The sequence below is a fragment of the Cricetulus griseus genome (genome assembly GCF_003668045.3).
Source record: "Cricetulus griseus strain 17A/GY chromosome 1 unlocalized genomic scaffold, alternate assembly CriGri-PICRH-1.0 chr1_1, whole genome shotgun sequence".
Classification (NCBI taxonomy): domain Eukaryota; kingdom Metazoa; phylum Chordata; class Mammalia; order Rodentia; family Cricetidae; genus Cricetulus; species Cricetulus griseus.
The window spans coordinates 155,273,050-155,298,437 of NW_023276807.1; the positions used below are offsets into that span (position 1 = coordinate 155,273,050).

At 39.5% G+C, this 25,388-nt stretch overlaps 1 protein-coding gene across 1 annotated transcript; it reads left to right on the forward strand.

Annotated features, from left to right (window-relative positions):
- Positions 1-4,186: 4,186 nt before the first annotated feature.
- Positions 4,187-24,286, forward strand: Afm (afamin). The gene is made up of 14 exons (XM_035452103.1): positions 4,187-4,274; positions 6,451-6,499; positions 6,706-6,838; positions 7,617-7,828; positions 8,713-8,845; positions 9,459-9,556; positions 10,133-10,262; positions 15,081-15,295; positions 16,582-16,714; positions 18,857-18,954; positions 19,784-19,916; positions 21,623-21,846; positions 22,978-23,110; positions 24,239-24,286. Exons 1-14 carry the CDS (start codon positions 4,187-4,189, stop codon positions 24,284-24,286), a joined length of 1,827 nt encoding a protein of 608 aa, XP_035307994.1.
- The last annotated feature ends 1,102 nt before the right edge of the window (positions 24,287-25,388 follow it).

The following is a 25,388-nucleotide window of genomic DNA, read 5'->3' on the forward strand; positions in this document are numbered from 1 at the left end:
GTGAATGATTAAAGAAGACATTTAGAAGTGATGAGGTATATATTGTTTGGAGGTTGGAAGATGAAACATCAGGGCCAATACTACTTTATTTTAATGATTTTTATAAACCTACAGCAAAAGAAATAGAACATTTGTGTAAATGCAGACAAAAAGGTCAGTGCAACACAATTAAGTGGCCAGAAATGGACTCACACAAATAAGGATAACTGAGCAGTGTGACAAGCCAAACCACAGGCCAGAGAAAAGCTTTTCCAACACATGGTTCTGAAACAATTGGAAATCTACACTACATCCTTGGAGAACTGGGTGCTCTGCTTTATACCACACATAATGAACTAAAATGGGTCATGATAGAAAATGCACACACACACATACACACAATGAATATATGGAGCTAGAGACCAAGTGTTCAAACTTGTGATCGTGTGGGGACATTCCACACAAAAATTGTAATAATAGAGTCTATAGCATGCATTCTGCTTGAGTGGAGAAGATTGTAATTGCCAGACAGCAGCAGAAGATCTGCTTAACTTCAGAGCCTACCGATGGTCTCACTAGACAGTGGGGCTCATCCAGCAGCCCTACCTGTTATTATAACAAAGTCAGAGATAACCTGACAACAAACATTGCTGGCTGAGGAAATTGCCAGCTGTCTCACCCCCATCACTGATACTCCCAGGCTAGCATAAAGAGTGAAGGCCTATTCATATCCAAGGGCACTCAACAGTCTAGGGGGGTGGCATCTTCCTTGAATGCACAGTAGCAATGAGGGGCACAAGGATTCAAAAAAATTAAGGAATGATTATATCATCAAAGACACAAACAGGGATTCAGTCACTATTGAATCTCCCTAAAGAACAGGAGATCACAAAAGCAGAACCTTTAGTATATTCACAAAAGCTAAGAATGATTGAATACACAGTATTTCAGAAAGCCATTAAACCACGAGCAAAGACAAACCAGGAAGAAAATATTTACAGACACACCAGAAAACAGAACAAAATTGCAATAGTGTTTTCTTGCCTTTCAATAATTACCTTCAATGTCAGTGGATTATATTCAACCTGAAAAATGCAGGTTGACTGACTGGATTTCAAAGGGAGCCAACTATATGCTGTTTGTGAGACCCGTTTTACTTATGAGATCACAGAAAACCTAAGAATGAAGGGGCAAGAACAGATATTCCATGCAAATGGAACCAAGAGAGCACAGGGACAGCTATACTTAGACAAATAAGCCGTAAGGCAAAAGTGAGCAGAGAAAAGAAGGCAATAGCACAATGAAAGAAGAGCAAATCACCGAGAAGGGTTGTGTTAACTTTTCTGGGGAGACATGAACAAACATTTCACTCTGGAAAGGGAACCATTGACAAACCAAAGCAGGAATTCTGTCAGGACCTGGGGAAACCAATTGGTTTCTTGTGTTTAGTGAAGAGCATGGGTGAAAGATTACTTACTGGAAATGGCAGATCCCAAAAAGCTGCATTACCACAGGCACACTGTTTTGGGTGATGACCCACGGAAGCTGCATCACAGAGTCCTTCTACTTCCTTCACAGTGGCGCACTTCCGGAGATCACTTGCAACTGGGAGGAAGCAGAGGAGAAAGGGCTAGAGCACAAGTTGGGGTACTGTGGTCCTCCCCTCCTCCCTCTGTCAAGGAGTATTGATTGGCGGTTCCACTAACTGTCATTATTATAGGCCTAGCTATATTTCTACTCTCTTATTTCATTGCCATGGCTTACTGACCAAGTTAACCTGCACTCCAAAATGACCCTGTGATTATCATGTACCCTAGAGGCAAGGGCATATTATATATAAAACAGGAAGATATGCAAATTATACTTCTATAATAGCAAATCAATAGGCCTGAGAAGAGAGATGGGCTCAATAGAAGAATGGAAGGAGACTTCAGTTTCCCACCTTTGGTCATACAAGGCAGAAAAGAATCATGGAAATTTTAGATTTCTATTACACTTCAGACTAAACGAACTTAAGAGGCATACACAGAGCATTCTATTTAACAGCAATAGGACACATGTTCTGTTGCATGTCTGCACAGCTGCATGCTACCACAAACTAGTCCCAATCATCCTCAAACTTGTATAAAATCAAAGCAGAGTGAAAACATCTGTAAAGGGAAGTTTCCAGAAAAGAAAAGAAAAGAAAACCAACCACCTCCGCTATAAGCTGGGCTGACTGATGAGAACCATGATCACAGAGAGTTGGAAAGTTATAGGGCTACAGCCCAAATTACCTAGGCTATATTTGGTTGCCTTAACAGCCATTTATCATCCACCTCTGTGTTTGACCTAACACTATTGGTATTGTCAGCTCAAATCCTTTTGGGAATGGGCAAACAGACCCCTCATCTCTACCAGCTCCAAAGCTAAGTATTTCATCAGAATGAATTTGAGGCCCATCACAGAGGCTTCCCACTTTACTGTAACATGCCTACTTGAAGTTCAACATAAACTTTAAGAATACCTTCATTTATGACTTTCTTTGTTCTGTTACTATGAAAACTTCATAAAGCTGTTACTGCATTGGAGTGTGGTATTTGGAGTAACCCAGATCAATGTCTCCAGGCCACTGCCACTCAAATTTAGATCCAGATTCCCTTTGAGATGTGAGCTATGTTATCTATCTGTCTATCATTTATCTATCTATCTATTCATTTAATGGGAGTGAACATGTACAAACACTTATTTTATTTTATTGAGACAGGGTCTCACTGTGTAGCTCTGACTGTCCTGGAACTTGCTCCACAGACCACGCTGGCCTTGAACTCAGAGAGATCTGCCTACTTCTTTCTGCCTTCCAAGTACTGGGATTAATGGTGTCACCATGCCTGGCTATTTATTTTTATCTTTTATATGACCCACATTAACCTGGTACCAAAGCCACTAAAGGACATTGAAAGAAAATACAATTACAGGCTGATATATTCAAATGAGAAAAAAAATCCCCAGTAACTTTCCCAAGGAAGTGGATTTCAACAGCACCTCCAAAGGATCAGTCACTATGGTCAAGTAGGGTTTGCTTTAGAGACAAAGAATGTCTGCACAATAATAGCACAATAATAAAGATGGCATAGTGCATTACAGAATAAAGAACAAAACCCTTGTGATCATCTCAAGAAATGTAGGATATAGCTTTGTTAAGTTCAAACATCCATTCACTACCGAATTATCTGTGGAAAAGCCATACATGGCAAGACCACAGAAGATACTACGTAATGAAAAAGATATCTAGCTGCAGAATCATGTTTTCAATATACTCCCAGGGCTCTAGTTATTGGTTCAAATGGCATGAATATTTCAAGATTATCAATCTTACTAAAACTTGTTTTCTAAACACTTTGGTTATATGAGCACTTCTTTCTCTATAGAATTCCAGAATTCGATGTTTTCACTGTTGTCTTGGTTCTAATCCTAAAGACTTAGAAAACTTATTATTTTAGTTTTCTTTGGTTACAAGTGAAATTGTGTTTTGTTTGTGTTTGTGAGTTTGCACAGCTGCACCTGTCTGTGTGCCTGTGTGTGTGTGTACACCTGCATATTTGTGTATTCTTGCGGAAGATACAGGACAGGTTCTGTTTCTCAGCTGTCCACTGTGTGTGTGTGTGTGTGTGTGTGTGTGTGTGTGTGTGTGTGTGTGTGTGTGTGTGTGTGTTAGAGTCTCTCAGTGGCCTGAACATCATAAAGTTGTGTAGACTGGCTGGCTGGGCAGTCCCAGGGACCTGCCCAGCTAAATTCCTCAGCACTGGGATTTGAAGTATGCACTAGCATTTCTGGGTTTACACAAGTTCTGGAGACTAAGCTCAGGTCTTCTTCCTTGAAGGTGAGCACTTTATGGACTGGGCTGCCTTCCAGGCCTTAGAAACTTAATGCTTTTAGAGAGCATTTCCATTTTAATGTGTTAGCTAGTCTTTTCCCATTTAACCTGTGGACATTTTGGGGGGCAATTCTAGAGACCATTTTCCCCTCAGTTAAACACCACATAATTTTTCCCTAGTTAATAATTAGCAAGAAGTTTGCACCATGACAAAAAGCTTCTGCATTTCAGAAATAGATTAACTAGGTTACTTTTTAACAAATGTGAGGTCAAAGAATGCTATAAAAGACTTGATTTTGCCATAGTCACATTATCTCCTGTATGTGGCCTTTTTTTTTTTTTTACTTAAACATGAAACACATAAAATTTATAGGCTTTATTTTTTTCTTGTTCTCTTTGACTGAATCCCTAGCCCTACCCACAAAGCCTCAGGATGTAGGTAAGGAATTATCTTGTATATCACCAGGGAATGACTAAATTAGGGGAATTACTTTTCTTTAACTTTTTAAAATTTTAATTACTTTCATGGTTTTATTTTTGTTATTTCTTTTCTTTGTTCATGTATACTGGTCAGTAATTTCAAACAACATACAGATTTTCATTTTCATTTCATATTACCCATTCTACAGGGTGTTTGAACTTAAAAAGGGCCAGCAATCTATATCAGATAGAAAGTGTTGTCTTGATATGTAATTTGGACTTCAAAATTTTAGTAATTTCTCATTCCAGGTATATTTATTCTAACAGAAGAAAAATATATACAGTATATACATATACACAACGTAAAAGGTCACACACATTCTTTAAAAAATATTTTTTTGTTGCCCACCGTATCTTCCATCTAGATGGTAAGTACCTTCAGGGTGTATGAGACCCTGCTTCCTCCTTCAGCTCTCTGTCATACATACACAGCAATAGGCTGTGCAAGGGGATATCAGTGATTTTATGTTTCCTATCCAAAGGATGGTCTTTTTAAATCCTTCTGGCCAGAAAGTCACATTTTCTGTACATGAGTGTAATTTTCTTTTTTTTAAATGTCAGCCCCAAAACATACATATAAGTGACACTATATAGACTGAGCAGGTTGCATTCATGTATTGAAGTATGTATATATATATATACATATATATATGTATATATAAAGTATGTAACAATGATTAATGGGAAAAGGTCATTTTTTGAAAGAGAGCAAGGAAGGGTATATGGGAGGGTTGGGAGGGGGGGAAGATGTGATGATGTTGTAATCTCAAAAACTAAATTTAAAAGACGAATGTAATTTTCACAAAGCATCGAGCACACAGCAGTGGTCCTGGCCTGTGTCATATCCTACCAGACAACCCATGAGGTCCTTGCTAGTGAAGATGGTCACAGGCTTGATGAGATGCTAGCTCTTGAGGACTTCCACTGCTTTCCCCACAGAACAACCCAGTTCAGATCCTGCTGCTTTTGTCTATTTAATGTACTGTGTCTGTGCTTTCTTTCCTTTCTATTACCTCCAGCAAAATTCAGGCCCCACTGGTTTTGCAGTAGAACAATTGCTACAGTCTCCTAATGATCTTCCAACTGTATCCTATCTAATTATTCTTCCTTCTTCCTACTGGACAAGTAGTTCCTATCACTTTCCATTTGTTAGGCTGAGGGAGGGTCCAGCACATATGATGCTTCATTGCCTGGTCTTTCTTATTGTGTAAACATAGTTATATTACTATCCCATCAGAAGTTCTCAATGGCTTCCAACTGAAGTCCACATTTCTTGATTGTATATATCAGATCCTCATAATCCAAACTCTAAAAGAGACCTTGTTCTTCTTATGAAAAGGATGTGCTTCTCCAAATATGTCTCAAGGTTTCTTGCCATTGTGCTTTTGCTTACATATTTCCTGCACACTAAAGACTGGGTATCCTTATACTCCTGCTATTTTTTAAAAGAAATTTTCAGTCTTAATTCATAGTATACTCCTCTAAAATCTTTTCTGGTCCTTTACTTAGGGATTACAAAGCACTCATGATGAATATTAACTATATTCTAAATTGAACGATAGGCATGTGTGTGCTCAGGAAAACAAGGTTTCATAATGCCCAGAACAGTATTTTACAAAAAAATTAAATACTTCAAAAATGTAATCTATGTGGACAAACATAAATCTTCTATGATCTGAGAAAGAATGTGTGATTTTGGGGAAGCCTAGAAATCACATGACTAGCGCTAAAAACTGCACTGACTGCTACCAGGCATAGTGTCTATGTCATATCTTGCTTTGATGGCATTGCTGATAAGCTAATCTTCATGTGACTTACCTTGTAAATGATATATAAATGGTAGACGTGTGGGATGGAAATGGCAAACCATCACTGGAAAATCTAAAACCTGCTCAGTTTCAGTTTAATTGAAATAACTTCAATTTATATTTCCTGAATACACACTCAGCTGAGCCAGCCACACACTCATATTTGTTTTGCGTGTATGTGTGGCTTTTACATTTCTTATGAAACATATTGAAATATTTCTACCATAGGCCTTTTATAGTTTCACACTTGAATAACACATAAGGTTATTTACTGGGAAAATGTTAAAATATAAGGATTGTAATAACCAAAATATTCCTGCTTTTCAGATCCCTTCTATGCTACCCATAAATTCATAGAGGAGAATACTGCATACCTGTGAGTTTTTCTGGATTCCCTTTCATTATGGTGCTTGCTGTATTATTATCTGGTCCATTCTAGGAAGGCAAATGCTCCTCAAAGATAATTTAATTAAATAGCAGCTGTGTTGACAGTAAATACGTTAGCCATGTCTATGAGTTATTTTTAGACATAACTAGAAATTCAGCAGATGATCACTGTGTCTCCTCTGTGGATTGTTGCAGGACCATCATTGCAGTTGCTCAGTATGTTCAGGAAGTATCCTTTGACGAGGTGGAAATGCTGGTGAAAGTCATGATGGACTACAGGGATAGGTGCTTGGCTAATCGGACACTTCCAGAGTGTTCAAAAATAGCTGTAAGTAAACTGCTTGGAATTCTTATCCAAACAAGATCTAAGAATGGTGCTCTAGACACACAGAATTTCATATCTAATGTATGCTTACAACATCTAGCAGAAGTGACTGGAACAGCCCAAATGAAAAAAACAAACAAAAGTAACATCATCAAATCAGATACTTAAAGTACTCAATAGAAATGACCAGGGAAGCTCTTCTGAAAATGCCTTGCTGGAGTTCCCAATTGGAGTTTTTCAGGACATCAGAGCTTTCTCTCCATGGACGAGAGTCTGAGTTCTCATCCCACTGCAGCCATTTTTATATCATAGGATGAACAATAATAACCTCTATTAGAAAGAGCACAGTGTTGTTAATACTCTTATATATTTACTGGTCTCCTTTCTCCCTGCCACATAATTAGGTGGCCAGTCTGTCCCAGTCTGGGAATTTTAGAGGACACTTGAAATAAACTTCCTTGAGTCTGAGACAAGGGAGAGCCTCCTCATGCCCAGAGTCCACTTTCAACAAGCCTGAGGAGCATGTCACAACTTACTGACATAATGTTTATCCAAGAACTGAATTGTAGGCATTAAATAGGACCAAGAGAAGCAGGCTTGCTGTAGGACCTCAAAGTGTGGGATGATGGCCAAAGGCCTTAGGTGAAACCATTCTGTAGATAGCTTGGAAACCATAACCTTTCCCCCCAAGAATAGCACTGTCCTTTGTGTCCACTGAGCCTCCTCAAGAGGTAGATGCTCTTTGCCTTGACAGGACATTGTCTTCCTCTCTGTTGTCCAGAACGAGGTCATACAAGACATGATCTGTACTACGGAGGGGCTGCCACAGAAACATAATGTTTCTCACTGCTGCAGTAAAGCCAACATTGAGAGAAGACTCTGTTTCTTCTACAACAAGAAAGCTAAGACAGGCTTTCTGCCCCCTTTCCCGACTCTGGATCCAGAAGAGAAATGTGAAGCTTATAAAAACAACAATGGATCTTTTCTAAACCTGTAAGCTTCATTTTGGTATCAAAAGGATTTGAAGTATTGTTCTTATGATCTAGCCTTCTTGTTTGTTGTTTTGTAGTTTTAAATTTTTGTTTTCCAAGAAAATTCTGCTTTTCTCTTATCTTTTCCTGTCTGGATTCATTGACGAATAGACTGAATGATAAAGTCACTCAATGCTTATTGTGTTAGGATCTGTGCTCAGTGAGGCTACAGCCATAGACCCTGCTTTTAAGACTCTTACATTAGCGCCTGTATCTTCTAATGTGATAACCCACAGGGCAGAGGTGTATGCAACCACGTTCAATAGGCTTGGACACATGGGGATGGAAGTATTTTCTTCCCAAGAGCAGGTGGACCTTCTAACTTAGGAAAACTTAAATTGTTGAACATGTAGCCTCAAATTTATTTGCAATAGCCTAGTGATTTCAGAAGGAAAGTTTTTTTGTTTGTTTTTTTTCTGGAAAGCTATTGTGCTTTGAAACAACAAGTTTGTTTGAACTTAAGGAGGTATGGTCCTTGAATCTCAGATGTGATGTGTTTAGATGGCTGTTTTTCTTTAATATTGTATGGAGACAGGCTTCCAATGTCACAGGAAGGGAGGGAAGGAGAACACACACAGCTCAGTGCTCAGGATGAGAACTGCCAAAATCATCATTAATTTGGAGTTAGCAGCTCCAATGCTAAGGGCTGGCAATGGCTGGTTCTGGTAGCTGGATCACAATGCTTTTCACTCAACTTTCCTGCAATAGTTGTCATTTTTTAACCTTCCCTTCATTTTTACAACTTGCTCTCCTTGTCTTCTTCTCCCCACCCTTTCCTTCCTTTGTAAACCATCCTTCTCCATCTCCCTTTCCCTTCTCTCATTTAAAAACCTTAATGTTTTATAGCTATATGTATGAGGTTGCCAGGAGGAACCCCTTTGTCTTCTCCCCTGTTCTTCTAACTGTGGCTGCTCAGTTTGAGGAGGCAGCGACCACATGTTGTGAGCAGCAAGAGAAAGCCATTTGCTTTCAGGCCAAGGTGAGTATCACACTGGTTTTATCAAAGGGATGAAAATGTCAATGCCATAGCTCCAGATCTTCACTTAAAATTAAACATTACAAAAGGTATATCTTCCAGATTCCATATTATCTTACCACGCTCACTGACGTTAAGTTCATTGGTCAGCACTGAGAGAAATGCACTGTTTACCAGAAACCTATGAAAGGCATTCACCAATTGCTAGCGTCCCACTTTGGGTTTTATTTTTCTTATAAACTGGAAGAAAGCCCAAGTGCAGGAGTGTCCAGAATAAATGCTGGCATGATGCTTTCTGTTGTGACAAACTTTCCTTTGGCTTTATCCACAATATGGAATAGTGCCAGTAGTGGCAGCCATGTTCAGGGGACATGCTGCATCAAGCCTTCTCTTACCAAGTGCAATGCTATCATCAGGAATAATAGTCCTTTTTACATGCCATTAAAATCACATTTTAAGATACACAGTTCTCTCAACATGGAAATTTACTAAGATAAAATTCCAGATGTTTTCTGTAGCTGGAAATCTTCTGGAGTAGTTGATTTACATGTAATTAAAAACTAAGAAAACAATGAGATTTGGGTCTCATTTCAACAGAATTTCCTCTATCTTCCAGGCAGCTCCTATCACGCAATATTTAAAAGCATCATCTTCTTACCAAGGAACTGTTTGTGGAGCCCTTATGAAATTTGGACCCAAAGCCTTAAATTCTATGTGAGTTTTGTACTGTGTCTCTTGTATTTTCTTGCTTGTGGCACACATTTTTTGTTGTTGTTATTATTGTTGTATCTGTTAAATAGTTGATGATTTTTACCTGTAGTCTTTCTGGTTCTTAAGGGTTTGGGGGTGGTGAGTCTACATGGGTAGTTTGAAACAAGGTCATTAAGGCAAGACGGAAAAGACATGGGGATGAGAGGATGCCAAGGGAAAGGAAGCTGTCCTGAGATGCCTTGTGGATAGTGTGTGGGGGATGTTTTTTCTATAACCACAATCGGCTCACATGGCTTGTTTGGCTGTAGTAATTATGGAACACAGAGATTCTCTCAGGCCATTTGTAGCTGGAATTTAGAATTGGGAGTGGTGTTGGCAAAATCCCCTGCATTTGATTTGCCAGCTGATCATACAGACCACATAACAACACCATCAGCTATTTGATAAGAACATCTGTGCAAAAATCATGTTATCAATTGTCTTTGATGCTTATGCAATTTGTGTTGTATAAAAAGGGCCCTTCTTCTTTATCTATTGGCTATTCAAGTGATCTTAGTGGCCTATCAATGATCTTTCCAGAAACACTGCTGTATTCAGTAAAAAATTCCCCAAGATTGGATTTCAGGACCTTACTTCCCTCTTAGGAGATGTTTCTACTATGTATGACATGTGCTGTGAAGGGGATGTGGTGCACTGCATCCGAAGCCAGGTAAATTTTTTAAACAGAATAAAAAACTGATTTTAATAGTTATTTTTTACCTTTATAGTCTACTTATCACATAAAATTGCTCAGTTATTATATTCACTGAAATACTGTGTTACATCTATGTGTACAATGTGTACTGATTAACTTAGGCATTATCAGTCTGTCCTTTCTTTGTGTTTAGAGACTTCAAGGCTCCTTTCTTCTAGTTCTTCATAAAATATGTACTAGGTTAACTGTGAGCGGGGACCTACCTAGGCTAGAAGTCCTGTTATCTGTCATCTCTATCTCTTACTGCCCATTAGTAATTATTCTCTTTTATATCATAAGTCCACAGTAAACCTCAGAAAATGATATTATTGTTGATTTTTTAAAAGTTGTTTTGTTTGATTTCCTAAGGTCTTTTCAAATAATTTCAAATGATCTCCTTTCCTCTTTCCCATCTTCCTTTCCTCGCGCTCTCCCTCCATCCTTCCCTCCCTCCCTTCCTCTTTCTTTCTAATTGACAAATAAATATTGTATGCATTTCTATACATATGTTTTTGAGGAAAGGGCACTTCCAATTTACTTCCCTAGCAATTTTTAAGTTATATGGCATACTATTATTAACTATAGTTACCATGGCCTACAATAGAATTCCTGAAATTATTTCTCCTATGGATCTGAAATTTTGTCTTTGACCAACATCTCTCCCTCCAATTCTTGCACCTACCCCAACATCTGTTAACCCTTAAAGTGTATTTTGTTTTTTTAAGGAAATATACCAGCAAAAAAATTGTTGCAGAGCTGAAATAGTTCACGTACTTTAAAGGCAATGCAATTTCATTAAAAATACACAGATTTAAAGTTTGGGTTCTGGGGATTACACATATGTTCTCATGTTTGGAAGGAGAATACTTGATCACTGAACCATCTCTCCAGCCCTCTTGCTGAAGTGTAGCTCTTCACAGTTGATGATTTCTCGGGGGAGGTGGGGAAGGACTCAGTTATCTTTAAGGGATTGGCCACTGGGAGTTTCACCATGCTCCAGTGGGTATGCAATCAGCACAAATTGGACTTGGGCTATTTTTTTCTTTCTTCACCCATTTTTTGAGGTGGGGCACAAGGGTGGGAGGGTTTCATAGGTGTGCATTGTATGAAATTCTCAAATGATCAATAAAAATATTAAGTTGGAAAAAATTAAGTACTAGAAAAAAGCTTTGTTTCAATGGCTTTAAGTTTGTTTAGCTGTTTTAGTTACAGTAAAAAGAGTATATTAAATAAGTTCAATTTTATGGGATTGGGAAATATCTGCTTTAAATTAAGCAGTGGACAGAAGATGTCCTCCCAAATTATTTTATTCTCAAATGTAACCCAGTTAAAGAGATGCCACTCATAATTTTCATAGTATTTGGTTGTTTATGGAAATGTGGGTTTAATAATGTTAAATCTAATATGCCAAATTAGCATAATAATTTAAATTTTCTGTGCCTTGTAGCTGAAATTAAAGGATCATATTGTATTTCATATTTCCTCCTCTTTAGTGTCTTTATGGAGAAATGGAAGAAATTCAATTGTCATTAACTGAAAATAGAACGAATTCTTAGGAAATTAAAGCAGGCTTTGGTTAGAACAATACTGGCTTCAGATGAGATATGAACACTGGAAATGTGGTACAAATTCTCACTGCACTCTCACCTTAACCTTGGACTTCATGCTGTCCTTTACCCTCAGTATTTACCAAAAGATTCCAGAGAGTGGGAATATGTTGAGTCTCATCATGGAGACCCAAAGTACCCAGAGAGTGTGGGACAGGGTGGGGTGAAGGTGCAGGAGAGTCTAGAGAGGAGACTGAGAGCCAAGTCAGCTTTTAAAATTGGTCCTGTGTGAATAAGATAATTTTCCTCTTTCCCTTGTCCCCAAGCTTTATGTAGAGGTAAGAACAGTGAGGAAAGGAGAAGACAGGGTTTCTCTATTATTCACTATATACATTTGATTATTTGAACAGCCTCACATTTAGGGCAGACATATGGAAATAATTACACAAATAAGAAAGTGTCTTCTATCTGGGAAGTCTCCACTTGGTAGTTTCTGTAATAGTTAACTTCCTAATCAATCTTTTGTTTTTTAAGTTTTTTTGTTTGTTTGTTTGGGGGGGTTGTTTGAGACTGGGTTTCTCTGTGGCTTTGGAGGCTGTTCTGGAACTAGCTCTTGTAGACCAAGGTGGTATTGAACTCACAGAGATCCGCCTGCCTCTGCCTCTGTCTCCTGAGTGCTGGGATTAAAGGCGCGTGCCACCACTGCCTGGAAGTCTATTTTTTTTCAGTTGGTTTTTTTTCATACAATATAGTTTGATCACATTCTTTGCCTTCCCCCATCCTAATCTTCCCCACCTCTCTACCCATCCAACTTTATGTCCTTTATCTCTTTCTCAGAAAAAAATAAAAACCAAAGATCAAAATGAACAAAACAAATCAAGACAAAAGGCAATACCAAAACAAAAGACATACCCATGCATACACACACACACACACACACACACACACACACACACACACACACACACACACACAAACTACTATTCCTGGGCATGGGACCTACTTTGGAGTGTGGTTGATATACTCAGTGCCATTCCACTGGAGAAAACTGATTTCCCTTTCCCAGAAGGTATCAGTTCCAAAAACCTTCTTGGTTAAGGCAGCCACCTTGTGCCCACTTTCCCCTGTTGTGTCTGAAAGATGCTGTTTTCTTGGAGTCATTTACCACCTCTGGCTCTTATAGTCTTTCCATTTCCTCTTCCACATAGACCCACGAATCTTGAGTAGAAGGGTTTGATGAAGACATTCCATTCAGGACCCAGTGTTCCAAAGTCTCCCACTCTCTGCACATTGGCCATTTGTGGGTCTCTGTGTTAGTTGCCATCTACTGCAGGAAGAAGATTCTCTGATGAGAGCTGAAGCTTCTAGTTGGGCACTAGATAGATTTCTCCATGTTCAGTGACATATGTAAATGGTGTCTTCAGCAATAGGGCCTTACCAACAGGCAGTGGAAGGTAACCCATAGAATGACAATAGCCTATGCGTGGGGAGGTCTTTGGGACACCTTTGGCCAACAACTCAACAAGATGTAACCCATTCATGTTACTGAGCTTTTACTTCTTAGCCTAAGATGTCTAGTTGGAGTATTTTATCCCTCATTATATGGTAACTCCATATAACCCTTCCATACATGTATGTATTTTAGGAAGCTTCCGCAATAGAAAATTTCTTGTGGCTTTTCAAAAAGGCCTTTGGTGTTAGTTGTCCCTACCCAGATTCCTTCATTTCTCTTTTCTGCCTTCTATTTCTATCCTTTCATCATCCTCCTCATTTAATCCTTCTATTCTAGTTTCTCCTTTGTCCCTTTATGACACTACCATATATTTATGCTTCCTTGGAAGAGCCCCTCCTTCCTTAAAAACAGATTTTGTGTGTGTGTGTGTGTGTGTGTGTGTGTGTGTGTGTGTGTGTGTGTGCGCGCGCGCGCGCACGCACGTGCACATGCGCACACACGGTGTGCACCACCTTTGTGCAAGTGCTTACAGAAGCCAAGGGGCTTTGGATCCTCTGGAACTGGAGTTACAGGCAGCCATGAGCCACCATGTGGGTGTTAGGAACAGAACCTGGGTTCCCTGAAAGATCAGTCAGTGTCCTTAACCTCTAAGCCACTCCTCTAGTCCCCTAACAATACTTCATTCATTTATCAAATATTTGTGGGTTTTATTACATCCTTGGAAAGATAGTTTTAGTCCACAAGAGAACAAGATTAGATGAGATGCATTGTTATGCCTTTAGTGGCTACTGTGGAAAGCACAGACAACTCTCGTGGGGTACAACAACATTAGAAGATAAGGTAACAGTGAGACCATTGGGATGGCTCAGTGGGTAAATACACTTGCTTTTAAGGCTGAGAACCTGAGTTTGGTCCCCAGGATCCTTATGGTGGAAAGAACCAGCTTCCACAATTTGTCCTCTGACCTCTACATATGTGCTGTGGCAGGCATGTGTGCCCACTTCCCTAAAACTAAGTAGATAAATACAGTAATTTTTTAAATTAAAGTTTCAATGTATCAGAGAAGTGGGGAGAAAGTACTTAAAACACTAACATTAAACAATGAATGTAAGTTTATGAGAGAGCCCCCTCCTTTTTTAAAAACAATTATAGGACCTAAAATCTTTTCCCCTCTTTTTTCCTTTATTTAAAATTTAAATTAGAAACAAGCTTGTTTTACATGTCAATCCCAGTTCCCTCTTCCTCCTCTCTTCCCTTGCTCCCCACCAACCCCCATCCCATCCCCTTTCTGCTCCACAGGGAGGGTGAGGCCTTCCATGGGGGATCTTCAAAGTCTATCTTATCATTTGGAGCAGGGCCTAGGCCCTCCCCCAGGTTTCTAGGCTGAGAGAGTATCCCTCTATGTGGAATGGGCTCCCCAAATCCATTTTTATACTAGGGATAAATACTGATCCACTACTAGAGGCCCCATAGATTGCCCAGGCCTCCTAACTGACACCCACCGTCGGGGATCTGGGTTGGTCCTATGCTGGTTTCCCAGCTATCAGTCTGGGGTCCATGAGCTCCCCCTTGTTCAATGACCTAAAATCTTAAGGGAAGAAAACAGTTGCACTAATGTGAAACTTCATGAATATTAAGTCAATGTGAAATTTAATATTTATCTAATCAGTTGATGGGGTTGGTGGTAATGTATGTTCAGGATTGGCTTTGTGGGGAGCCATTCTTTTATGAAGGAAAAGCCAGTTTTGAAGAAAATCTGAGAGTCAAAATTTCTCTTGTCCTTATTTGATACAGAGCCAGGTTATGAACCATATTTGTTCAAAACAAGATTTCATCTCAAGTAAAATCAAAGAGTGCTGTGAAAAGAAAATGCCAGAGCGTGGAGACTGTATCATTAACACAAATAAAGAAGACAAACCAGAAGACTTATCTCCCAGAGAACCTAAATTTACTGACAGCAAAAATGTGTGTCAAGAACAAGATTCTAACCTGGACGGCCTCTTAAATGAGTACTATAACTCTCTATTAAAAGTTTAGAAAACAAACATAACTAGGACATTTCTATGTTGGCTAATTTGGGTAGAAGGATAAGGCACCATTTAATTCACTGGCATTGTACAATTTATAAAGATCATGGCTTGCAATTAGTTTTTCCACACACTTTGAAGTAATGGCTAGCATATACTGAATGCTTTATATGTGCCAGGCAATAGGCTAAACATCTAGATAATTCAAATTATTGATTTTGGTTCTAAAACCAAATGTAGAGTAAGTGCCATTTCTCCTGGTATTTTGAACGAGCAAACTGAGAAATAAAGAAGTTAAATGGCTTGTTCAAGATTCACAGGTAAGAATCTGAACTCAGGGAGTCTGGTCTTAGCAAGTCACAGGCTTGGCTGTCCAGGAATGTCACTCCACAGTTCTGAAGGGGAAGATTAATGGACTGTAAGCTGCAGAACTAAATCTGAATCTTAGTTGTCACTGGGGCAAAAACTCTCTGCTTTATTTTCTGTTATTTTTGATTTTTAAAGTCAGTGCAAAGTGGTGGGTTTCATTCTGGGATTTTCATGTTTATATGTCACTATACTTTGTTCTTATTCATCCCATTCTCCTTCCTTCATCCCATTGCCTTCTTCTACCCCATCTGCCCTCCACTTTCTGCCCACCTTCTTTCCCCACAATCCTCCAACTGCTTTTAAGTCACATGACTCTCATTGCTCCCCCGCCCCCCCTCCCCCACACACATTTAAATCTAGATTCTGTGTGTGACAGAAACATGCAGTATTTTTCTTTCTGAGTCAGGCTTATTTTCTCAATATAATGATTCCCAAATCCCACGGATTTTCCTGCAAATTTCATGATGGTTTTTTCTGATGAATGAAGAAATGCCATTGTGTATGCACCACATTCTCTTTATTCATCTGCTCATGGTTCTAGTTCGTAGCTATTTTGAGTATCAGAGCAACTAAACACAGATGTGGATGAGTCTCCGTGGCCCATTGACTTGGAGTCCTTCAGATAAGACACAGCTTTGATACACAGTATCATGTATCAAATTATTCTAAGAGTTGTTATTAAATAGTTCCAACAATTCTGTCCTCTTCAATGAGGAAAGGATGTTAGTCTGAAACATAATACAGAAAAAAATTGTGAAAAGTGTTCTAATGAAGAGACTAAATTCCAGATTTGGCTTTGACAACAGACACAGTATTAGACCTTACTAGATTCATTGAAAGCAGAGTTGACTCTTTTGTTCTTTCTGAGTTCTAACATATATATATTATGCACACCTCAGGTTTACTTATGAATACTCCAGGAGACATAATCACCTTTCCACACCAGAGCTTCTAAGAATCACTGAAGTGTATAAGGATCTCCTGGAAGATTGCTGTAGCAAAGAAAACCCAGCAGGATGTTACCGCCATGCGGTAGGTGCCATGGATGTAGATTCAGAAAACCAAAAACGATGACTAATTTTCATTAAAGCTTTCTGATTTCAATATAATTATATACTATATGCACTATACAATTACATTATAGTTATATTATATTAAATTTTTCTTTCATATTTCTTTCCCTATATTTGCATATGTCTTAAAAATAAGATCAAAAAAGTCCATTTCTTAGAAAATGTTTGGACCTTCATTATTTAGTATAACGGGAAACTTTTGATTTTGTATTAAATGGTGCTATATTTATTTCCCATTGTGGCCACACAGCTAATGATTTAAAAGAACAAACACTTCTTCTCCCCAGAGTGTCAGGGTATGAAATAAGCAAGCAGTACAGGGCTCAACTCAAAGTGGTAAAATGGCTGTTCCTTCCATAGGCTCCAGGGAGCATGTGACTCCCAGCTTTCCTAAGGTTGGCATTCTAGCGTTGTGATGTGAAGTCATTTACTCACCTGCTCTCCTATGGTGTGTGTGTTGTTATTTTGCTTCAGTTGCAGCTGCAGGTGATGAAACACAAACCACAAAACTCAACGTAACCCACATGGAATTTACTGGGGAAAGGAACAAGGAGAGGGGTAGTTAGCTAACTGGGAACAGAGATGGAAGAGAGAGGAGAGGAGGAAGGGGGAAGGTGGAGGGGGAAAGAGCCAACAGGCAGGAAGAACTCACTTAAAAGGGAAAGCTTGCACATGCACACAGAGTCCTTACGTGGCCACAAAAAAACGCATGCTGTAGCCATGGTGTAACCACGCAACACAGGGCCCTTTGAGCTGTCCAAGTATATGCCTGAATTCCAGGTGCATATCCTGCTGATTGTTAGGGGGTGGTTAGCACAGTGCCTGGATACCAACAGTCAGGACACTGGGCGTGTTAGTTATGTGTTTACAGTTTTGTAAGTGGTTCATAGATGAGAACCTCCTTCTACACATTTTCTTTAGCATTTATAGTGTTTCTCTCAGAATGGATCATCAGTTGAGGGGATAACTGGGTCAAAATATACAAACTAAGGTTTTTTTTGTTGTTTGTTTGTTTTTTTGCCAGAGTTGAGTTCTAGAGCAGTGTTCGAGCATGTTGGTTTCATGTACAAATTAGACTTCATCGATTTGTGCATAAAAAGTGGCTATGTTTTAAGTATTTGCTTGATTTCTAAAATCATAGTAAAATTTTCCTATACAAAAGGGTGGATATGATCAAAAGTTGTATGAAATTTTCAACTAAAATAGCTCCTATAAGATTTGATATATTATTTTAAGTTTTATATAAAAATTTGTTTGTTTCTTGTTTTCATATTGAAATGAATAACTTTCCAGATCTCTTCATATACTTATAAAATATAACTTCACATATCATAAGAGCACTTGAAAATTTTTCACAATTCCTTTGTTATATACTACTTTTGCTTTGTTTTATATTTTTCTTTCACATATTATAAAAGTTTATAATCATTAAAATTTAGGCAATGCAATAGAAAACTGTTTTTGTTTTATTTTCATTTATACTCTGTCATTGTCCTTAACAAGCCACTCTGCTCCTCATCTTTGAATGAACCATGGTACTAGAAAACTCTTTTCATGGAGACATGTTTGTGCCACCATACATTTGTGTTACAGTGTGGTTTTCTCTCATAGTCCCATGAAAAATGTACAATTTATGCTTGGACAAAAAAGTCCACCAAATAATTGAAGATAATTATGGGAGGTTTTAAGCTCTAAATCTAAATGATGGAAAAAGATACAAACAAAGATAAATACACCTACAATGTTCTACAGCAATGCTTATTAGCTTGGTCACCCTCGGAAAGTTGCTTAAGTTCACAAAAATACGTCCCTCTACTAACGATGCAGAAAACAACTTCTCTGGCTGCTTTTAGATGAGGATTAAGTACAGATATTGCCAAGATAAAATTTTACCATGTAACTCCTAACACTCTAAAAAAGATGAGATATTTGAACTGTCTATAACTGAATAATTCAAATTCTTGCTCTATTTGGTGAAAAAAATTGGTAATTAGAGTTTGGATGTAATCCGTAAACACAAAAGGATACTCTACAAACTGACATGTGGCCTCATTCAGTTTTAGATAAAATGCTTATAATCACGATTGCTTTTAACTTTTAGGAGGATAAGTTCAATGAGACAACTGAGAAGAGCCTGGCAATGGTGCAACAGGAATGCAAGCTCTTCCAGGAGTTGGAGAAGGATGCCCTGCAACTCCAGTAGGTTGTCTGCATACCTGGGCTCACATTGTGACCAGGATCAAATGATCTTTCAAATAGAGAATGTTAGGTCAGTTTTTCAGTTGTGCCAATTCATCACCTCTGAGAAGGAACAAGAACATAGAAGTCATGAATCCACACTGAGCCTTTACATGAATCCTTGACCAGAAATGAGGTCACAAATGAAAGGATTAGGAGATTCTAGACAGAGTGTTCCAGTAATGCTTTAGTGTCTGTGAACATGGGTTTTCTCACCCCCAAACTAGAATTCCTGAGTTCTGTCCTGTGTGAGTGGAGAGTAGAGAAAACTTCAGGTGGCTATGTTTCCTAGGAAACCGTTGGTTAGTTCAGGGTTTCAGCCAGTGTTGATTACAGAATTACCAGTGGATTTGCTTAACATTGTAGTATTTTGGTGCTTTTAGGAGAATTCAAGAATAGTATGTAGTTAATTTAGGTTTGAAAATAATCATCATGCTAATGCTGGATTTATTAAAGCTCAACATCTTTAATTAAAATGTGATGTCATTATTCCTGCAATGTTGCTGTTATCTGTGATGTCCACCTCAGTCCATTTAAGGATCTTCGCTTTCTTTATCTTATTCCTAACACGTCTGTCAAATGCTCCTTTTAGACTACTTACCATTAACACAAAATATTTCACCAACTTTACTTACTGGCCAAAGTTGTTTCTGCCCAGGATGTTCTATTGTGTTTTGGTGTTAACTGTTCCTGTCTTTCATGGGTTTGGTTGATCTGGGGTATAGTAGCTATTCAAGGGAAAATAGGTGTCTGCCATCATCCAGAGCCAAACACGTTTGTTTTCTTTCAGTTACCTTGTCAAGTTCACCAAGGCAGCCCCCCAGCTGTCCCTGGAAGAGCTCATCTACCTTAGTAAGGGAATGATGGAGGCTTTGACAACCTGCTGCACCCTAAGCGAAGAGTTTGCTTGCGTTGATGACTTGGTGAGTATGGCCCATGTACCTGCCTATTCTTTTCTTAAAATCTGCAATTCTTAAAGTGTAATTACATCATTACCCCTCACTCCCTTTCAAATTCATGACCTCTTTTTCTTTATTATCATTACACACACACACACACACACACACACACACACACACACACACACACACACAATGTATAAATAAAACCTGGTGAGTCCGATCAGTGTTACTTGCATGTAACACTTTTAGGCTTGATCATTTGCTATTGGGCCCATCCCTGGGGAAGACTAATTCTTTCTCTCTCAGCAGTTCTCAATTGCATGTAACTCTAGAGGTGGGGCCCAGTGAGATCTCCCCCCTCCATTAACATGTCTATGGATGTTCTGGCTATTAGCTGTTGTTCCTGTGGTCTCCTTGTACAGTCTTAATTGGCCAAGAATTCACTCTGTAGTCCAGGCTGCTCCCAAGTTGTGATCCTCCTGCCTCTGACTCTTGGGTGCTGGGATTGAGGACCTGGAACTTGGCTTTTCTTTCTCAATCCTTCCATTGTTGATTTATAATAATTCTCTACCTTTCTTTGTTGTTTTCCACCTTGTCCAAGCAAGAAATATTGTTTTCTCTTTTGGTACACCATGTGAATCCCTGAAAATCAGAAGACAATGTCCTAAGTCGTTTTCAAGGATTCTTCAAATTATTTTTCTTCACTTTAAATTATGTCAGAGATGATTGGCAAATGATTTAGGAAACTCAGTATTGTTCCAGAATGGCACAGAAAACCTTATTTGCTTATTTTGTAATTCTTACACATGCTGGGCAGGCTATCCCTATACTACATCCCAGACCAGAAACTCTACCATTTTAAATAGTGTTATAATTTTTTATTTTAAAAAATGTATTTCTCATTTTACATATCAACCCCAGCTCCCCTCCCTCCCTTTCCCCCCCTAAACATCCCATCCCCATCTACTCCTCATAAGGGGGAAGGCCTTCATTAGGAAGTCACCAAAGTCTGGCATACCAAGTTGAGGCAGGACTAAGCACCCCCATCAAGGCTGAGCAAGGTATCCCACCACAGGGAATGGACTCCAAAAAGCCAATTTATGCACTGGGATTGGTCCTGGTGCCACTGCCAGCCTCCTCCCCCTCCCCCGCCCCCAAACAAATCAAGCCACATAACTGACACCTATATTCAGAGGGCCTAGTTCAGTCCCATGCAGGTTCCCCAGCTGTCAGTCTGTAGTTGTGAGCTCCCACTAGCTTGGGTCAGCTGTCTCTGTGGTTTTCCCCATCATGCTCTTGACCCACCTTGTTCATTTGACCCACCTTCTTCCCTCTCTTCAACTGAACTCCAGGAGCTCTTGACTCACCTTCCTCCCTCTCTTCAACTGAACTCCAGGAGCTCAGCCCAGTGCATAGCATAGTGGGTCAATCCGTTTGCCTTCAAATTTCCCAGTGTCCTTGTTTTTAACAGTTGAGTAGTACTCCATTGTGTAAATATAATTAATTGCTACAGGTTGAATTTCTGTAACAGTGCCATTTAGGCTTTACCTCTCTTGCTACACAGTACAACAGTACAGTCTTAAAAGAATAGAGTCTTACGAGTACCTGTGTTTTCCTAAGCAAGGTTGCAGGTGATTTCAGAACTAGCTATTCACCTAATCATATGTATTTTAAGGTGTCCTTGGAATTTTAAAATCACCTCCACATTCCTCTTCTCATCGACACAGGCAGATTTAGTTCTCGGAGATTTATGTGGAGTAAATGAAAATCGAACTATCAATCCTGCTGTGGACCACTGCTGCAGAACAGACTTCGCCTTCAGAAGACACTGCTTTGAGCATCTGCAGGCTGACACAACCTACGAGCTCCCATCATTCTCTGCACTTATATCTGCTTTGCGTTCAGACTGGTGTCAGGCTCACAAGGAGGACCTTCAGAATAAGAAACACAGGTACAAACTCCCTCCCAGGCCCTTTCTACAGCCTGAAGGCATGTCTGATGCAGAAAATTAGTGTCTTGGTGCTTCAGCTGATACAACTTGTATTATTCAAAATAGTTTGCTCTTCTAGCCACAAGACAACATGTGTATTTATTGCTATTGTTTATAAATAGGCATCTAGCTTTCCTTCTTCCTTATTGGAAATTTGGAGCATCTGTCCACCAGGCTGTGATTTGGAAAGAAGGGCCATGCAGTTATATAGAGGGTTACCAGACAGTTGCAGATGAGGTGGACTTTTTTTCTTTTAGGAGATGATGATATGGGTATTTTAAAAATTGTTACATTTATTTGTGAATTAATTTGTGTGGGGGGCGGTTTTTGTGTGTGTCTGTACACACATATGCACATGTGCTATTGCACGAACCATGTACAAGAGCTGAGAGGTCAGAGGACAGTTATGGCTGTTGGTTTTCTGCTTCCATCATGTGTGTCCTGGGATGGGTCTCAGCTTGTCGGGCATGGGGGCAGGCACCTTTACCCACTGAGCCACTTTACCATCTCCAATGATACATATTTTTTATATTTTTGTTTTTTTCGAGATAAGGTTTTTCTGTATTGCTTTGGAGGCTGTCCTGGAACTCTGTGTAGACCAGGCTGGCCTTGAACTCACAGAGATCCTCCTGCCTCTGCCTCCCGAGAGCTGGGATTAAAGGCGTGTGCCACCAATGCTCGGCAATGATACAGATTTTTATCTTGAGAGTTTCAGTGTTTTAAAACAGGAGAGATACAAATTTTACTTCTAATCTCTCAGGTAATGTTTAAGTGCCAGGAATAATGACACATCATTTTGGATTTAGATCTGTACCAACTGTAATAGAAACAGCATTAGCGGAGGGAAGGGAATTAATTTAGATGAATCTAGAAGCTCTACTATGTTCAATCAGGTCCATTTTTTTGTCTGTGAGTCCTCCAAGAGTCCATTCTATGAATTAGAAAGAAAGTTTCATAAGACCCTTGCAGAAATGGAATATTTAAACTTTTTACACTCACAAACTTGAAGCCTAGGACGTGTGTATTTCTGTAACAAACATTTTGAAGAAGAGGGGATCATTCACTGACTCTGTTGGGTGTCTGTGAGCACAGGTTTATGGTCAACTTAGTGAAGTGGATGCCAGAGATCACGGCTGAGGAGCGTCAGTGTTTGTTCACAAAGTTCATTGCTGCTGGGGAGAAGTGTGACCAAGTGCAGGAGCCTGAAACCTGTTTCCGTCCAGAGGTAGTTATTTGTTATTTTCCACTGAAATTCAGGAAAGATGAACAAAGTAAAATTCCCTATGGGATCTTCCTCTTCTCTGCCAAGTCCTGAGTCCTATGTTTGAGAGCACAATCATCACCAAACTCAAGTTTAGATGTCCATGATAGAAGCTCCAGGGAAAGAAAAACTGTCAGGCAAACGTGGTTCCAAACCTTGCTGTCTTTTCTGTGTAATTCAGACAAAATTGCGTCCATTGTCTGTAAAGGATGGTAAGAACTATGCTAGAATGACACCATTGCTCCTAACTCCTCAACTCTCTTGTCACCTTAGAACCATGGGGTCAAGGCGACTTGTCAAGGAAGTCATTGTCAGCTGGGAAGGGAGAAGGGCAGGAAGGGCACTAGGAAAGAAAGGCTTTTAAGATTGCTGTTTGATCTTTCTGGATCTTCCCATGGTCACTCAGTTGACAGTACCTGGGGGAGTTGAGGGGAAGGGAGTGGGAGAGAGCAGGGAGCTGCCCCTGGTCTTCTTACTCCTGTGGCTGTGGCACTATGGTTTCCTGCTGTATTGTGACCCTGGTCCTGTGAGTGTCAACCCCAGAGGATGGCTCTGTGGAGGGTGTGATGAAGTCTCCACCCTCCTTCCTCATTATTTCTTTCCCGGCAGCTCATGGTGTGCTTCCCAACTCCTCCACAGTTCATGCACACTCATGCACACTCACGCACACTTGCAGGCACACACATTATACACATATTTCATCCTGCTTGAGAGTCCTCTATTTTGCTGAGTGACAGTCTTTGGAAAACCAGTGATAAAATTATGAGTTTGCTAAAAATATATTTACTTTAATTAGAGGATATTAACCACCATCTAGCATTTGCCCAAGTGTGTCCTTAAAGACTGTATAAAAAGAGAGATGAATTTATGTGTAGTACATAAAAAGACTTCAGTGTCTTTTCTCAAGCTTACTTGAAGGGTGCTCTCTCTCCCTTCCTTTCTCCCTCCCTCCCTCCCCTCTCTCTATGTGTATAGGTGTGTATAGGTGTCTATATCTTCATTCAAAACTCAGATGAACGTGTTTCCCAAAATTTAAACATGGCTACCTCAAACTTTTCTTCCTATAATTTTATTTCTTTTTTTCTCTCACAGGCTTCAAATATTGGTAATGAAAGTGAAGCTGCTAATAAAAAAAGATAAAACACCAGAGGTAAACATTTTTATTTCAGTCAAATGTATAACCTTGATGTAATGCTCAGCTTCCATGTCTTTTTCCTTTTTATGTGTCAAATGTCTGTTTCTGATTTGACTCACACACCTAGGAGTTCACGGTACCCAGTCCAGGTCCTGTGTGTTTCTCTGGATGCCAGTCATTATAAGCAGGGCAGGAATGCTGCATCATGCCAGGTCTGTTCAGTTTCTGAATAATCCAAAGGCACCCATGTTTCTTCTTTTCTGCATTCTTTTGTCTAAATCAGAAAAGAAAGACAGTGGGTCTCTGGAAAGGTAAAGCTGGTGAGGTAGCACATTTCTGTAATCACAGCACTTGGAATGCTAGGTCAATGGGATGGATGCAGGTTCTAGGCCAGCCTGAGCTACATAGTGAGTTCCAGACTAGCCAGAGTATAGAGTGAGACAGTACCTCAAAGAACTAAGGTGGGAGAGGGAAAGAAAAGTGCTAAATTTTCAGGGAGGAATAGACAGACAGACTATCTCTGTAAACTTCCAAAAGTCTCTTTTGAGGGTCTCACCGAAAATCATTGTGCTGAGGCATGATCAACAAATAAAAGAGAATGCTTGCCTAAACTTATGTTTGCAATGAATATGTTTTCAAAGAATATTCATAAAAGCTGCTCCTTTCCCTGCAGTTTACATATGACTCATGATGACAGCAATGATACTCAGTGTCAGAAGAGAGGGACTGGTTTGCTACCCTCTATATAGCTCACAGTTCACACTAGTAGAGTATTATTAAATGTCTGCCTATTACCTGAGTTTGGATTCTTTCACTGCATAATCTTTTTTTCTTTACAGCCAATATGCCATCACAGGCTCCCTCTCCATCCTCTGGTGAGGTTCAGCTCCTAAGAAGAACAGGATAGAAGATTCTTGAATCATGTTACTACAAAAATCAATAAAATGAAAGTATAACGTTACCTCACAGACCGATGTCATCTATTAGCCTGATCACAGAACTAATCAATTGTGTTGCAGTCGGCAAAGTGATTGTTGTGTGTCCTAGTTTGGTTTCTGTTGCTGGGACAGAAACCATGACCAAGAGTGACTTGGGAGAGAAAAGGAT

Bases quoted from the DNA above. Each gene is read 5' to 3' on its own strand.
- Afm (XM_035452103.1), top strand. From the start codon at position 4,187: ATGAAACACATAAAATTTATAGGCTTTATTTTTTTCTTGTTCTCTTTG. The intron at 6,500-6,705 runs GTGAGTTTTTCT...GGATTGTTGCAG, and splicing joins GAGGAGAATACTGCATACCT to GACCATCATTGCAGTTGCTC. The intron at 16,715-18,856 runs GTAGGTGCCATG...TTTAACTTTTAG, and splicing joins CAGGATGTTACCGCCATGCG to GAGGATAAGTTCAATGAGAC.